Source organism: Ctenocephalides felis, unplaced genomic scaffold, assembly GCF_003426905.1.
Source record: "Ctenocephalides felis isolate EL2017-DRISC unplaced genomic scaffold, ASM342690v1 CF-g0.4_SCAFFOLD_03572, whole genome shotgun sequence".
NCBI lineage: Eukaryota > Metazoa > Arthropoda > Insecta > Siphonaptera > Pulicidae > Ctenocephalides > Ctenocephalides felis.
The window spans coordinates 33,888,815-33,906,052 of record NW_020539726.1 but is presented as its reverse complement, the minus strand read 5'-3'; the positions used below and the strand labels follow the sequence as shown (position 1 = coordinate 33,906,052).

Genomic DNA, 17,238 nt, shown 5'->3' with positions numbered 1-17,238 from the left:
TTAACTTTTTAAAAATTCAGTTTGTTAAAGAGAAGTCTAATGAAAAATTTAGTGTGTGACTTCATAGTTTTATCATTTGAAAGTTGTAGTTATCCTACAGAAATATTATAATAGGGTTAATTATATATATATATATATATAATTTATATATAATTTTATATTTTTTACCTGGGCTTTATATATTTCATACATTTCCCAAACTCGAAACGGATTCGGTTTTTCGACTCCCAAAGTTTCCTTCATCAAATCAAACGAAGAAAAACATACACCAAGATCAGATTCTCGATCTTTTAAAGTTTTCTCTAATTTTTCCATGAAAGCTACACATGTTGGCTGCTCGTAGTAAAATTTCAACTAAAAATGAAAAAAAAACATGATAAGTATATTTGAAAAAAATTAAACATGGTAATTATATATTATGTAATATTAATTTATTAAAATTTCAACGAGTATGTATACAATATGCACATTATTTTACGAATAATCCTTCAACTTAATATTATAGACATTATCTATAGCCAGTTTTTATTTTTTAAATACAGACAGACAGAAATAAAAATTTATTCAATATATTGGTTACATTTTATGTATATACAGTGAATTATATATGAGTTTTTCTACCCTAGGGTATTCTATCCAAAAATTTCTAGTTTTACATTACTTTCATTGGCTATATTCTTATAACGTTTTTAGTCTCCATTATTTTTTAAATTTATGTTTTTTCATTGTTTATTTGTTGACTTTGTGTACACGTACATTTGTCATATACATTTTATTAGTTATTTTCACAATTTTATTTTTTATTTGATTGTATATAATTATATAGCGCACCATATATCCTTTTTTGTCAATAATTTTATAAAATTGGTTAGGAAGGAAATTTTTTGCCTCACTATTTCTTTATAACTTTTGCCTATACTATTTTTTGCACTCCATAATCCGCCCTAGTCACTCCACCCCAAGAAATAGCAATTAGAATCGTTTTTTTTTGTCTCATTTTAATGATTACAAAAATAAATATTTTTTATACATTATGACTGTATTAAATTTGAAACTGTATGTATTTGTGGTTTAAAATATTAACTTACCAAATCTTCTTTTTCCTTGTTATGTAAGTCTTTAAGCTTCTCGAATTTATTCCAATCTTTCTGGACCAAACTATCTTTGTCCTAAAATTATAAATTAATAAAAATTTATTAAATTGTGCAGTTATGTGAAAAATAATCAAGATAAATAATTATATAAAATATTGTATAAAGTTTTGTTAAAATTCTAACAAATGATTTTCCCATATTTTTATATGGATAGATTTGCGTAGCGACGGATAGACTAGTTTTCAGGAGGTTAATATTGATTAACATTTGTTTTTTATTTTTTATTATTTTTTGTATAAACAAGGAAGGATATTACAGTGATGTAGTAAATTTTTAATTGTTTTTTTACTTTTATAATATAATTTTTACCGAATCAGTAAGTCCTCCCCATACTAAATATGCACTAATCAAACATCTTGGATAATCAGTAGCTTCCATAATTATTTGATCTCTTTCAAAAGTTTCGATTCCATAAAGAGATTTTGCATATCTCATTCTCAAACTTTGTCCTAAATAGTACATTGCTTCCTTACCTACCTGAAAAAAATCTTATATATACATCTAATTTGTTTGGATTTTGGAAGAATTACAAATGTTATGGCAAGGCCATATTATGCTTCAACTCCCATACGTTATGCTACTGAATCATACTGTCAAAATGTCATGTATTTGCTGTGCATTCAGGCGTTTTACGCATAAACTGCAACGTGTCTCGTATGTTATGAAGCTGGGTCAGAAAGACCCTGTTATCTTAGATCGTTTTTTTTGACATTTGCGCGGTTTCTAGGTTAGGTTTTTTATCTGAAAGCCTGAGAAAAACGCCAGACTGAACAACAATCACATGGCTTTTGTCAATATTTTGTATGGAAAGTTCTTCATAACATGGCCTTGCCATAACTTTGGTTTGTTATGCGGCAGAATTGGTTCATGAAAAAATCTTAAAACAAAAAATATGTTGTTGAAGGATATACTCCAAGTTTTGCATTTGCATTTCCTATAGAAATTATGTTGCTTTTACAAGATCAGAATAATAGATATTTTTTATTTCTGATGAGATTAAATATTTTGCATTATTTATATTTTGTGAAAAATCTTGAAACAAAAAGATATCAGTTGCATTTTGAACCAGGATTTGTGTCATTGAAGCTATTTCCAAAAATTATTTTACATTTCATATAAAAAATGTTGGTATAAAATTTAAAAGTCATATTTTGATTTTTTGGCAGTAGTTTGTATTGCATTTAGGTAATTATATTTATTTTACTGTTGTCAATGCTCCAGGTCCATAAGGCTCGAATTTATTGTTGATCTCTTTATATTTTGGAAAGTATTTTGCTTGATCTAGATCTGGTGTTCTTGCTCCATGTCTAAACATCTATAAAAGACATAAATAAATCATTGATTTTCATTTGAGATTATATTGGCGATGTATATTATAGCTTCAAGTTAATTTGCATATCATGCTGCTTGATATCGAGCTGGCCATGTAATAGGCTATATGTATAAATTAGATTTTTTATATAATTTTAGACATTTTTAGTTTCAATTAACTGTCTGTATAAAGTTTTACTTATTTTATATTGTAAACATCTTCAAATATCTCTCTATTGATTTTAATACAATAATTCAAAAAACTGCAGGACTTCCACATTCATTTATATACAATTCAAATCTGAATCAATTGTCTATTATAATATATCTGATAATTACGTCTTATAATTAAACCACTATCATAATGGAAAATAAACTCTATCATCATGGAAATTTCATGTCATGTTGCTTGATATCGAGCTGGCCAAGTAATAGTCTATATGTATAAATTAGATTGGTGTGTATAGCCCACCAAAGACAATTGATTTTCACTTGAGATTATGTAACTTTAAGTGGAAATTTCATATTTGGTGTGTATTGCCCACCAAAGTTGATTGATTTTCACTTGACATTATATTTGCGATTTATAACTACAATTAGAAATTTCATATAATGCTGCTTGATATCGAGCTGGCCAAGTAATAAGGTATATATGTATAAATAAGATTGTTGTGTGTGTTGCAGCAATATCCACCAAAGGCGATTGATTTTTACTTGAGATTATATTTTTTGATGACTATGAATCTCAAATGGAAATTTGATATCATACTGCTTGATTTAGAGCTGACCAAGGTTGTAATAAAACAAGGGACTGGTTTGGATAACCAAGAGTTTGATTGTTTCCTCTCGTCGAGCTTATTTTAAAAAATAATTAATTAAAACAAGTAATATAGACATATTTTTCTTGATAGTTGAAAGTTTATTTACATTCTTTATAATGTGGGTTATTTCAAACATCTTTTTTTGTTTAGGCTTGAAATGTTTTAATATTTTTTCTATAATTAAAAACTGAATCTAAATATCTATTAAATAATAATAAATTTTAATAACAAAATAAATAATAAAACTGCTGATTTTTTTTTAAATTTTAATTTTAAAATACATACCCCAATCACCAACTGGAGTTCTGTATCTTTATTTTTAGCACATTTGCTGGATAATTTTCGATCTGTAATAATTTTATAAATATTAAATAATTTTAAATGTTTTAAGATGATTTTGTATTTGCGATAATTTTATAAATAATAAATATTTTTTGGTGTTTATTTTAATAATTTTAAAAGTATTAAATAATTTTTTTGAAGTGTTTCTATCGTAAAAATCAAATAAGATCTGCTTGGACACAGATTTAGAAAGAAAATAATGTTTTCTCTAAAATATCATAGACATTTTTTTTCTAGGTATTATAAGATAGTATTAGTCGATCTCTTATAGTTTTGGTTACTAAAATGGAGCTTTTTTGATAAATTTAGTAATTTTAGGTGACGAAAAGGAAATTATTTTCTTTTTTATAATATTTACAAACTATCTGCTTACCAATTTCCCTAATGAAATGCCTTAAAACATATTTCCTTGATCTTATTATAATTAATAGAGACATTGCAAAGCATACATAATAAAAAAAACACAACTAAATATTTATTAGTAAAAAACTTTATTAGAAGTATCAATTGTAAATATTAGAAATTATATATTGAGTTGTCAAATTGACATTTCTCGTAAAAACAAAATATCTGTTAACTTTGAATCGATAATTAATTACTAAATCTTTTAAAATTAGTAATGGAATTACACAGAAAAAAATTTGTAAATTAAAAAAAAAGTATTTATATATATACCAGCTGGTCCTGCAAACGTTGTTCTAGAAATTTTTTTTGTACGATTACATATTTCTTTACGAAGTTTTGCATTTATTAGCAATAAAGCTAAAAGTATGTATATAACGTAAAGATTTTACTTTTTGGAAAGAATCCAAATGGTATATGAAATTTAAAAAAAAATTATAAGCCAAACATTATTTTAATACGAATTTCTTGAAAAAAATTCTTGTCTTTCACTAAAATCTGTCACGTCATTTTTATCATTATTTTTAACCAAATGATTTTACATTCGAATTCCATTTTTTGAGGAGTTTTATTTGTTGAATGAAAATTTTCAAATGCATTCGCAATTTCACTTATTTATGTCATATAGTGATGAGTAAACATTGAATTCACGTTATGGCTTTTAAAATTATGTATATATTTGTTTACTTAATATTACATTTCATAATCTTATAACAGCTGTTAAAATACATTAGGCTGACGTTAATATCTTTGATGTAAATTATTTGCAAATAATTTACACATAATGCCTTTAAAAAATTCTTGAAAGTTATTCATCTTTAGGTGTTATTGTTGATTCATCTTTTTTGCACGATTTTTTAGCTGCTTTTTCTGCTTGTATTTGCTCAAGTACTTGAGGTAGTACTAATTGAGCAAGTTTTTCACATTTTAGAAGCCTTTTCTTTCCAATTCTGATATTTTTCACTAACTTTTGGTATTTATCTAAATAACAACGTCCTGTTGAAGGATCTTTACATCCTTCGACTTTTAATTGGGTTGGACAACAGGTTCTTTTGTCGTTCCAGTAATAAATCTAAAATTAAAAAAAAATAGTAATAGTATTAATTGATAATTGATACATAAGCCTATATAGTCATATAATAGATAAAAGTTCGCAAACTCAAATTAAGTAGAAAATTTTGGGCAAGTCAATTCTTTCAATTTTTCATTTGAACTAAACTAGAAAAATATTCATCTTACTTAAAAATATTTAGAAGAGAAAAACGTATTTTTACTTAACGAGCCAATACATATTTCTATATAGTTTTTTATGGTCCTGGATTTTTTTGGATTTTTTTAATATCAATACCAATTTTGTGTAACCTCAAGGCTATAAATTGTAATATAATTTTTATTTTCACCTGTTTTATTCAAAAATTTATTAATGCAAAATTTTTAATAAAGAATTCTACCAGCATGAGCATGAGTCATACAATAAATCATTTTAGTGAATTTGGTAATTGTTAATTATTTAATTCTAACACAATTGAGCTTGATAAACTATAAATGAATATTTAACAATTTTTTTAATTCTGTTATTTTTATGTATTTATTCATGTGTTTAAATTAGTGCTAGTGATAAAAATGTTTTTCACCTTATACTATTAAAATCTAAAATTAATAATCTAGAAAAGGTGAGATTTCTGACCTTTTATGTAATACCTTATATATTATCTTTCTTCGAAATATTCTGATTTATTTACATTTAATATTTCAAAAAAGTGCAAGACTTCCATATTTATATATATTTATATATATATATATATATATATATATATATAATATACTAGATAACCCGACAGTCGTTGTCCTATACTTATGTTTACAATTCAAAAGTTCCAATTTTTTAATAATAATCTATACTGATATATACCAATTAGTTAAAAATTATTATGTTTTTTTATACTACAGTCTATACCGAAATGTATATACATCCACCCATATGGACTTAAATGTACAACTGCTTTAAATAAAATGATGAGTATTTGTTTTTTTGAAAAACATAGAACATTTCTTTCTTATAATTAGTTCTTTTCCGACGTTATTTTGAAAAAAAAAAAATCAAATTACACCCTTGACAGGGATGTCATCCCCCCGGGAAATGGCAAAGGAGTTTAAATTATTTTCATTTTTGAACTTGAGAGTACGATAAACCTAATTTCAAAATTTCATACAAATTAGAGCACAGTAAAAAAAGTTTAGATACAAAACGCTCATATTGACTTGAGTAAATATTCCGTATCTGATGGCAAAAATATGAAAATACTAACGTTTGTATGTGAAAAAGAAAAGTGCTGTTTTTAGGGTTTTCCTGGTAATTATTCGATTTTTTGTCGACGTAAGAATCATCCTTAGACTTGAACGAACATTTTAAAAACAGAATTGGCCAAATCGGTCTAGGCGTTGTTGAGTTTTGCGCTTACCAACATATTTTGCGATTTATTTTTATATTATAGATACAATTTAAATCTGAACGAATTGCCTATTATAAAATCTGTTAATTATTTTTTCTAATCAAACCACTTCTCCTAGGCCTATAATATTTTGCAGTATTCATTTTTACTATAAACTGTCACCATGCAAAGTTTCATCAAAATCCAAGAAAAGTAAACCTGAGGTTCCCCTTGTGAGATATTAATTATCATATATTTTCCTTACCTTAATAAAATATTTCCTACTTCGTTTTTCTCAATTTAATATTTATTTCCCTTACCTTTATGAAATATCTCCCACTCCTCTTTTCTCGATGCAATTCGGTAATTATGATGGAACCATAATTGGGTGCATCAACCAAAAATGGTTCATCATTTTTGGTAAAACCATGGTGGCCTCCTAAGGCGGCTACAGCTGGTGCAATTGTGGTGTCATGTGCAGAAAATAGTCGCAATTTTTGGTATCTATATTTGTCTTTGTGGTTTATATAGTCGTTGAATTCTTTTAACATCATGTCTACGTAAATTCCTATAAAAGGGATAAAATTGATATTAATAATTAATAATGGATATTTTGGATGGATTTTTATGATGGTGGTGTACCTCCGGATTGTTGTCTTAAGTCAATTGTGCCAAAAGCAACTTGTAAAAATTGATATATGCACAAATCCATTTCTTGGAATAATTTTTCGTCCACCCATTCAGGTAGTGGCTTTTTAGCATTTTTCTTGAAGTAGAAATTGCATTTTATGTAAAGATTTAATCTTATGTTATATTTATTTACATGGAAAATATGATAAATATGGCTTCATTAAGATATTTTATTTTTGATTTATTTACGATGTTAATTGTATTTTTTTATTTTTAAATATCATAAAAGTTGCTACATAGATGATGTCATTAGAATTAGCATTTTTTCTTTAAGACATTTATATTCTAGTAAACTTGATAGAGGATTGCCAAAGCGATTGCAGATATCTAGTTTATAATCAACGTTTCAACAGATTTTTTTTTCGATGGGTTCAAAATTTGGAAAGTTACTTTGGACAAGATTTTGTTTCCTTACCTGAGCTTTATATAATTCGCTCATGTACCAAACTTTTAAAGGATCTGGTTTTTCTACACCCAAAGTTTTGTTCATCAGACCCATTGGCTTCATGCAATCATTCACTTGAACCAAATTTTCTTTCTTTTCAAAAAATGACTTAATTTGTAACAAGTAGGCTGGACATATCTCTTTTTTATAATAAAACTTTAACTGAAATATCAAATTAATTTTTACTAAATTGTTACATACCCGTATAAAATAAGTGTTTTTTTTAACTTACGAAAAATTCTTTTTCTGCATTAAGAGTTCTATTAAGATATTTATAAGTAGCCCATCGTCGTCTGAGAACATCTCTCTTATCCTGCAAAGAAAATTCGAATACTTTATTTTAAATTACATAAAATTTTTCAACATATATGTATATATTTATAAAATTAAAATAATTACATATCCCAATAATCCTCGAAGAACAATTTGTGCACTAATCAAAGATCTTTTATATTTCGTCGATTCCATTTGGATATCATCTCTGTATAACCTTGATCGTTTATACAATTTTTTGGCATATCTTTTTCTTAATTTTTCTCCCAAATTGTACATTGTGCTTTTTCCTAGCTGAATTGAGCAAATATTGATAAAATAATTCATGAAAATTTAACAAATATATCGATCTTACTGTAGTAAGTTGTCCTCTTCCATAAGGACTAAAAGTATCATTTATGTATTCATATTTTGGAAATTCTTGCATTTGTTCTGGATCTGGGGTTCTTTCGCCATGTCTGAACATCTAAATGAAAAATATTAAATATTTATGAAATTAGTTCCAAAAAGAGAAATTTAGTAGAAAATACTAAGTTAGAGAAAATTTTAGTTAAGCTTTTTTTATAAACTTTAATACATTATTTTAAATACGCCAACAATACAGTAACTCAATTTTAAATATGAAAACAAAATTTTTTCAATAAATTTTGAATGATAAAAATGCGAAATTTAGTATCAGTGTTTATGCTCGCATTTGGAAATTTAAAGACAATTCTTAATTAAAATCACCTCAATTTGAAATATGGAAACAACATATTTTCAATTAAACTTTGAATGATAAACATGCGAAATTTAGCACCAATTTTTATTCTTTTATTAAGAAATTATGATGATTTTATGTATGGTTCTATCTGTGGTATCATTTTAATCAATAATTTTAACTTAACTTAAATTTTTATTTCAGTCCTTTACAATTTTATTCTATTCGTAAATATATTTTTTTATTTAAAATATTACTTCATTATATTTATGTGACACAGTTATATACTAAAGTAATAATATTTTTATTATATAAATTTAAAATCACTAAAAATTTCATAGAAATGTATTTTTTTTATTTTACCCCAGTCACAAGCACTAATTTTGAAGCCGGTTTCCAGCATTGTTTTTTGGTTAAAACTTCTGACGAAATATTAAGCAATATAAATGAAATTAGTAAAATGTACTTCATTATTATATATTATTCAACTTTAAGTAGATACTGTAAATTTAACAACATTACATCTATTTAATACATTCAATATTGCGTTGATATTTAAACGAACAGTTGCATAAATATATTGCGAAATAATAAAAATCAATATTATTAATATTATATTTTCTATCGTGCTACAAAATTTGTTACATGATATAAAATAATTAAAATAATTTATAATATATATGAAAATATTTTTTTAATACTATAACTATATTTTTAGTTTCTTTTTTAATCTTTAATTTCATATTTTTTACGTGTATTATGTGGTATTAAAAATTGTTTCCTTGTGTCATTGCACACTTTTGGACTTCTTCTTTTGAAATTCTTATGGGTTGTACGAGATTTTTGTAGGTTTCTAAAGAACAGCAACTTGTGTTTCCACAGCCTTTTACTACTAATTCTGATTCTTTTCCATCATTCCAATATAATATCTGAAATTTTTGAATAAATCGATCAAATCTTACATTACATCTTTTAATAACTTTTATGCATGCATACAAATTATAAGAACTTTTTGGAGATTGCATTATTTGTTTGCAAATTTTATAAGTGCATTCACTTTATAAGAACTTGTTGAGTATCATCAATATTCATTGAAAAAATATTCTTTTATGGAATAATATGAATTAAAGTTTATGTAATAAAAATTGTAGTAAACAATTAACAAAAATTATTACCTTTATATAATGTTTACCATCTGAGCCTTTATAAAGTTCTGTTACAACAGTAGCACCATATTTAGGAATATTAACAGTAAAGTCCTGTCCATTTTTTGTAAATCCTTGGGAACCACCTAAAGCCGCCAATGCTGGTGCAACTGTGGTGTCATGTCCAGAAAATAGACGCAATAATTTATCTTTATTCGTATTTTTCTCGGCAATAAATCTGTCGAATTCTTTCAGCATCATATCCACATAAATTCCTAGATGAAGTAATTCATTTTATTTAGGAATTATTTTAAGCAGATGTCGTTATTTTAATAGATAATGTTTTTACCTCCTGATAATTGTTTCAATTGATTATTTCCAAATGCGATGTTTAAAAATTCTTGAATACATTGTTCCATTTTGCCGAACATGTCTGTAGTAGCCCAATTCGGAAGTTTAACTTTGGCACAATTCTGCAATAATATAATCAAATTTAAGATATGTGTTTAACTTGAAATAAAGAATGATTAACTTTTAATGAATAAAACATAAATTCAATATGAAATATTTTGTATTATTTTGACAACAGTTAAAGTGTTCGAATGAAATTTGAAGTTATCATACCTACCTAATACATTCTGGTAATAAATGATTGTGTCCATGATATTTTTCATAAACATACTAATTTACAAGGAAACAAGAACTTTTTTTTTTCATTTTGAAGTTTGACATGGACTTACCTGTGCTGTATATAATTCGTACATGTACCATACGTACAGAGGATTTGTAGCATCTTTCACACCAAGTACACCTCCCATTATTTCCATTGGTTTTCGACAAATAGCTAAGTTGGCTTTATGGGCATCAGCATTTGCTTTCATAAGTCCCAAATACTTCGGGCATTGTTTGTTGTAATAATTTTTATACTGCAAATGTAAATTATCAGTACTTTCTCAAAATTCTCAAATAATGAGTTAATGCACAGTGCATTTAGTCGTAAATCAACGTACCAATTCCTCTTTTTCTGTATTTAATGTATTCTTCAAATATTTGATACTACCCCAATCAAACTTTGCCGGATCTCTGCTCTGCAAAAAACAATAATTTAATATCTCATCTTCTACAAAAAAAATTCTAGTTTTACCTCGCCAAGTAAGGCGTTTAAAACAATCTGAGCGCTGATCAGACATCGTTGATATTTTGTTGATTCCATTCTAACTTGGTTTCTTGTAACACAGTCTTTGCCATATAATTTATCAATATATTTTTCCTTTAGTTTAAGACCTAATTTATGCATTGTTTCTTTACCTTCCTGAAAATAAAAGCTCAAATCAAGTTTTTATAAAAATATTTCTAATCATTATATGTATTTGAATTATAAAAAATTAGACTTGCAAACTTGAATAAAAATGACAATGGTATAAGTTATTTGATATATAAAAATCGTTTTTAATCTTGTAATCAGTCACGTAATTTTATCACCCAATTAACTTACCTTTGTAAGTTGACCTAGTCCATAAGGTTGAAATGTATTATTTGCCTGCTCATATTTTGGGAAAACCATCATTTGCTCAGGCTCCGGTGTTCTCTCACCATGTCTAAACATCTATAAAAATACATAAAATGACATTCTAATCTATCATTTATTTATTGTTTTTTTTTCAAGTACCGCTGAAACTAGCAACAATTTTGAATCTTTTCCACATTGTTGTGCTGACAAACTTTGAACTAAAACAAATAGAACAAATATTTTAAACTCCATCATTAAAAGTATTTTTAGTATGAATCAAATGGCTCAATTAATAAACTAGTTATAATTTTAGTTTGGTGTGCCTGTTTATATTTTTATTGATACTATTTCAAAATACCAAAAAAAACATAAATATTATGATCAACATTTTAAGAACTTTGCCAATATGGTGTTTCAATATATGCCTCTAACATTGCAGGGGTGTAAAAATTATTGTCATAGATAATTTATTTTTAACTTCCCGAAGGAGAAGTTTGTTTTCATCAAAAAATCCGAATTGCTAATTTTATGTTTTCTCGACGTTTCAAGCCATTCTGAATCGAATGAGACCAAATTTGGAAAAAGTATATGTGTGTGTGTGTGTGTGTGAACAGATTTTTTGCCGTAAATCGACGTTTTATCAAAAACGGCTGGGTCGATTTCAAAAATTTAAAAGCCATTCGATGTATCTCGACGAGAACTATTGTTTGTCAGTTTTGTGCGATGATCGGCCAAGCCGTTTCTTTATAAATAGCAGAAAAGTGAAAAGATTTTCGTCTACGTTTTAGCCCGGAATTCTGAATCGATTTTGAAAATTCAAAAACTGTTCGAAAGATATTGGTTGGGAATCGTGCTGATTAGTTTTTGGTAGAGATCGACTGGGCCGTTTTCTTGTAATAAAGTTTTTTAAAAAAAAATTTCGACGATTTTCATAATTATTTTTTTGACGGTAGATACCATAGTCTTCTAGATCAGGGCTTCTTAAACTTTTTTATATAGCGACCCCCTTCAAGCTCAGGAAATTTTTAACGACCCCCTCCTTCATATAATGAAATAATAATAAAATATATATTAACCGTAGATGTAGATGTAATATCACACTATTTTACAATGTAAATAAAATAAGAATTAAAGAATACGTATCCATTTATTTCACACACACACACACACACATATATATATATATATATATATATATATATATATATATATATATATATTATATATATATATATATAATATACGATATATATATATATATATATATATATATATATAATATACGATATATATATATATATATATATATATATTTTATTCAATAGAAAAAATAAACTTTTGTAACATTTTTTCCAATAAAAACATATTATTAATATCAAACATATTAATGTGACGGATGTGATTGTTTATTTTTACACAATAATTAAATCTAGGCTCAATTTGAGTTAGTGCAGATCGTAATAAATTTTTCTACTGTTTATTAAGTTGGACGGTATTTTGATTTTATATAAGTTAATGTGGAAAAGGCTGATTCACATAAATATGTTGTACAAAATGGCAGTAATTTTTTCATTGCTATTTCCGATAGTAGGGGATATTCTGATTTCATTTCTATCCAAAATTCATGCACAGGCACTTGAGAAAATCTTAGTCGCAAGGTTGTATCACTTGATAATTCGGCAAATTCTTCTTGTGCTTTTAAGTTTAAAAAATTCATTTCTTCGATTTCAATTGAAAATGGATTGCAAATTCATTGGTGTGTATCGATATCATTGGGAAAATACCTATGCATATAAACTTCCATATCCTTCAAATGATTAAATATAATTTATGTTATGTTATAGGAGTATCTTTTATTGAAATATTGTTACTAATTATATACTCGTCAGTAAATGATTTCGAGCGATCCACTTTCCACTCTGTTCTTCCATATAAGAATTTTTTTAACAAGGGCCTCAAGTTAATTTTTTAACATAAATATATTAGCGCAGACTCCCTGCATTGATAAATTCACATCATTGATTTTATCAAAAATGTCTGCCAAAAAGCATAGCTTGATAAGCCATAAATTATCGTGAAAATAATCGGCCAAATTAGAATTTTGCTCTGTTAGAAATATAAAAACTTCATCTTTTAAAGTTAATAATCGTTTCAAACTTCGACCTCTTGATAGCCACCTAACTTCAGCATGTAGCAATAAACTTGTATAATCCGAATCCATATAAATGCACAAATTTTCAAACAATCGACTATTAAGTGCTCGACTTTTAATAAAGTTAATGATTTTGACTGCATCAGAAAACACAGTGTTTAATTCTGGTGCGATTTTTTTAACAACAAGTGCCTCTCGGTGAATCATACGATGCCAATAGATATTTATCATTCAAAGTAACATACTTCTCCAAAGTGTTTTTCTTTTACACAAGTAAATTTTATTTATAATGACTGAAAAGTATCTGAGCTGTGCGACCCCCGTCCAGTAGTCTCGCGACCCCCCTGGGGGTCGCAACCCCCACTTTAAGAAACCCTGTTCTAGATCATACTAAAACATTACGGTCCTACGACAACCGGTTCAGCTTTAAAAATTCGTCAAAGTTTGCAAAAATTGGTGTCGTTTTTTTGGCATTTGTCAAAATTAGACCTTTGATCGACGCTTTCTCAAAAACGCCTGAACCGATTTTAGAAATTTAAAAGCCATTTGAAGTATTTCGGTGAGGACTATCGTTTGTCAGTTTTGTGCGACGATCTGCCAAGCCGTTTCTTTGCAATTTGACAAAAAGTGTTAAACATTTCGTCCACATTTAAGCTCATCCTACCGAACCGATTTTAAAAAATTAAAAACTGTTCGAAAGATATTAGTTGGGAATGATACTGATTAATTTTAGGTGAAAATATACCGAGCCGTTTTCTTGTAATTAACTGTTGAAAAAAAAAATCAAGCCGATTTTTATGGATTTTTTTTAGCGATATATACCATGGTCTTATAGAGCTTACTGAAATATTACGGCCTTACGACAAATAGTTTGATTTTAAAAATTCATCAAAGTTTGAGAAAATGAGTAGTTCTTTTGACATTTGTTAAAATTAAAATTAGACTATTTACTTGGTATAAAGATAGAGTACTTGGTCTTGAACATAATAAACCATTAAAGTCCTAGAAACTGGTTCAGATATAAAAATTATTGATTTTTGAAAATTTGCTTTTAGAAAATACTCCGAGTTAACGTGTTCTTACGTTTTCAATTATGTGTAATAAATCCACTCGGTATACTATTAATCACTCATAAATTAATTTATTTTTTATTGATTAAGTCAATTATCTAAACATATCGGGAAGTTCATGTAACTTGCCTCAAGGCTAAATACCAAACCAACTAGTTGTTTATTAATTTCATAAGTTTTATATGCTTTGCTTTACAGAGAAAGATTGAAACAACAATTTTAATTTTTAATTTTGATAATTTATTAGATTAGAGATTATTAAATCATTTTTACCTTACCTTAAACTTGAAGTATCTTGTTTTGCGTCTGTTTTTAAACAGAAGCAAACCTAGTGTACCTATGTATACTTTATCTAATTTGTATAAAGACAGCAAAGCTTTAAAAAATTGATCTATTTTATCTTTTAAAAATGTATTAATGTAATATTAAATTAATTAATTAATTATTAATCTTTATTACAAATTTTGAATTTATTCTTTTAATTTTCCAGGTGTCCATGAAACCCAGTACACAGAACAGCAACTTCTGGACCAGCTAGAAGCTTGCGCCGAGAGCTTGGAGCTTTCGGAGAGATACGAGCTTTTGGGTAGCTTATATCGGCTCATACTGCCAATTCACGAACGTAGAAGGGACTACGAGGCTTTGGCCGCCTGCTACGGCCGATTGAGAGAGGCCTGTCTACGCGTAGCCGAAGTCGCTAGAACCGGAAAAAGATTACTAGGTAGGATGATATATACAGGGTGTCCCAGAACTCAACGTCAAGTCCTAACGCGGTGATAGTATTGACCTTAAAAAATTTAGAAAAAGTCATTTATATTTTTACTCGAAATGTTTCAATAATAATATTTTGAAGTACTTTACCATTTTACAATCCTGATTAAATGCGCCAACTTTTCGTGAAACTTGCCAGCATACTTCATTACATTTTTTTAAAAAAAGGCATCTCACAGTCGACCGTGTTAGTCGACATAGTTTAAGAATTAAACTTAATTTTTGGATTTCTTGTGGTATGTGGTATTTTGACTTGGATTTCTTGTGGTATTTTTTTAACTCCTAGAAATGTTGTCCAATGTTTAAAAACAAAATTAATAAAAGTTAATTACAATAACAGACAAATGGCCATAATTTACAAAAGCTCTAGGTTGCACTTAAAAACTCATTTCCAAATTCCAAACTTTGTGAGATACTTTGTTTATAATTTTTTTTTCAGAACAGTTTTAAGGTCGAGACATGGTATCAGCCGTGAACTAAATTCTATACTTTTGGTTGAAGAAAAAATATAGAATTGTTATTACAATAATCTGAATGACAGTGAATTCAAAATGGTTTCAAAGAAACATTTTAATGCAAAATTATGAATTATCTATATGACATAAATTGTCTATTTGTATCTAGAAACTGGGCCGGCCACTCTAAGATTTGAAGTTTTCTGCCTGCTCAATTATTTTTTGACTATTTTACAATATTCTTGTGGGAAAAATATTACATTTTTAGCCAAACTATTTTACTTTTGGACATTTCCAAAATTTAACATAACTAATTCTAAATCGATGGCGATTGAATTTGTGTAAAATTAATTGATGAAAAAAAATGTATAAAAATTAGTTTGAAAGTTTCGGCTTGTATAGTATTGGCGGAGTTGGATTTATTCGAATAATTTATGAAGAATATCATCTGGAATATTTAATAGAATTATATCGATTATTGTTAATATTATTATTGTGAAAATGTTCTAATCGTCTGTTTAGGCATACCTTGGCTGCTTACGATTGTTGTTTTCAAATTCAATAATTCTTATTTTTAACAAATATTATTGAAAATTTGTGAAAACATAAATAATATTAGGAAAATTTCTATATTATTGAAGAAGGTTATGAAATAATTTTCACTTTTAATTTTTAGTTAGGAAAATTTGTATATTATTGAAGAAGATGCTGAAATAATTTTTACGCATGATTCTTGAATTTTACGAATATTTTTATTAATTATGTTGGTATTATCAATTTTAATAATGGTATTAGTAATATCAATTCTAAATATTACTAATAATGCAATAATCGGACAATTTCAAAAAAATGTTTCAAAATTATATAATTATAAAAAATAACATAAAAGAAATCGGTGGAAAAAATATAAATAACTCTTAAGGGTGGCTAACCCTTACAAACAAATAATTCGAATCTATAGAAATGGTTATAAAAATAATGCATAGAAATAAATGATAGAAATTATCCAAAATTCTACGCTACATTCTGAGGGCAATTCTGCCTCATAACATGACGTTGTCATGGCAACTCTATTTGCTGTGCAATCAGGCGTATTTTATATAAGCAAGCAAAGAAGATTCTTACGATGCAAATTCTGTTATCATAACATTTTTCCCTGCTTGTTTTTATGTAAAATAGGTCTGATCACACCGCAAATATCTAGACATTTTCACAGTTTCACTGCCAATAAATAAGCATAAGATAGCGTTGCCATGACAATACTATTTTATGAGGCAGAATAGAATTGCCCGGTCTATCTCTATTGATTGGAATATCAACCAAGTTTGTCTTCAATAATTGAAATAAATGAAATTACCATAATTTATTACAGGTCGATATTACCGAGTTGCCTTTTTCGGTCGAGCATATTTCGAGGAAGAAGATGGTGTCGAATATGTTTACAAGGAACCAAAACTTACTGGTTTAGGAGAAATCACCGAAAGGCTGCACAAACTCTATTCTGACAAATTTGGAGTTGAAGTCGTGAGGATGGTCAACGATTCTTCACAGGTTGGGAAATAAAA

The 17,238-nt window shown here is 27.1% G+C and overlaps 1 protein-coding gene across 1 annotated transcript; it reads right to left on the bottom strand.

Annotated features, from left to right (window-relative positions):
• Positions 1-9,337: 9,337 nt before the first annotated feature.
• Positions 9,338-11,477, bottom strand: LOC113388392 (testicular acid phosphatase homolog). Its single transcript, XM_026625776.1, has 8 exons — positions 11,385-11,477; positions 11,211-11,321; positions 10,860-11,027; positions 10,726-10,803; positions 10,456-10,641; positions 10,065-10,188; positions 9,746-9,990; positions 9,338-9,499 (listed from the first exon to the last, which is right to left on the bottom strand). The coding sequence occupies exons 1-8, from the start codon at positions 11,475-11,477 to the stop codon at positions 9,338-9,340; spliced, it is 1,167 nt and encodes a 388-aa protein (XP_026481561.1).
• Between the last annotated feature and the right edge of the window lie 5,761 nt (positions 11,478-17,238).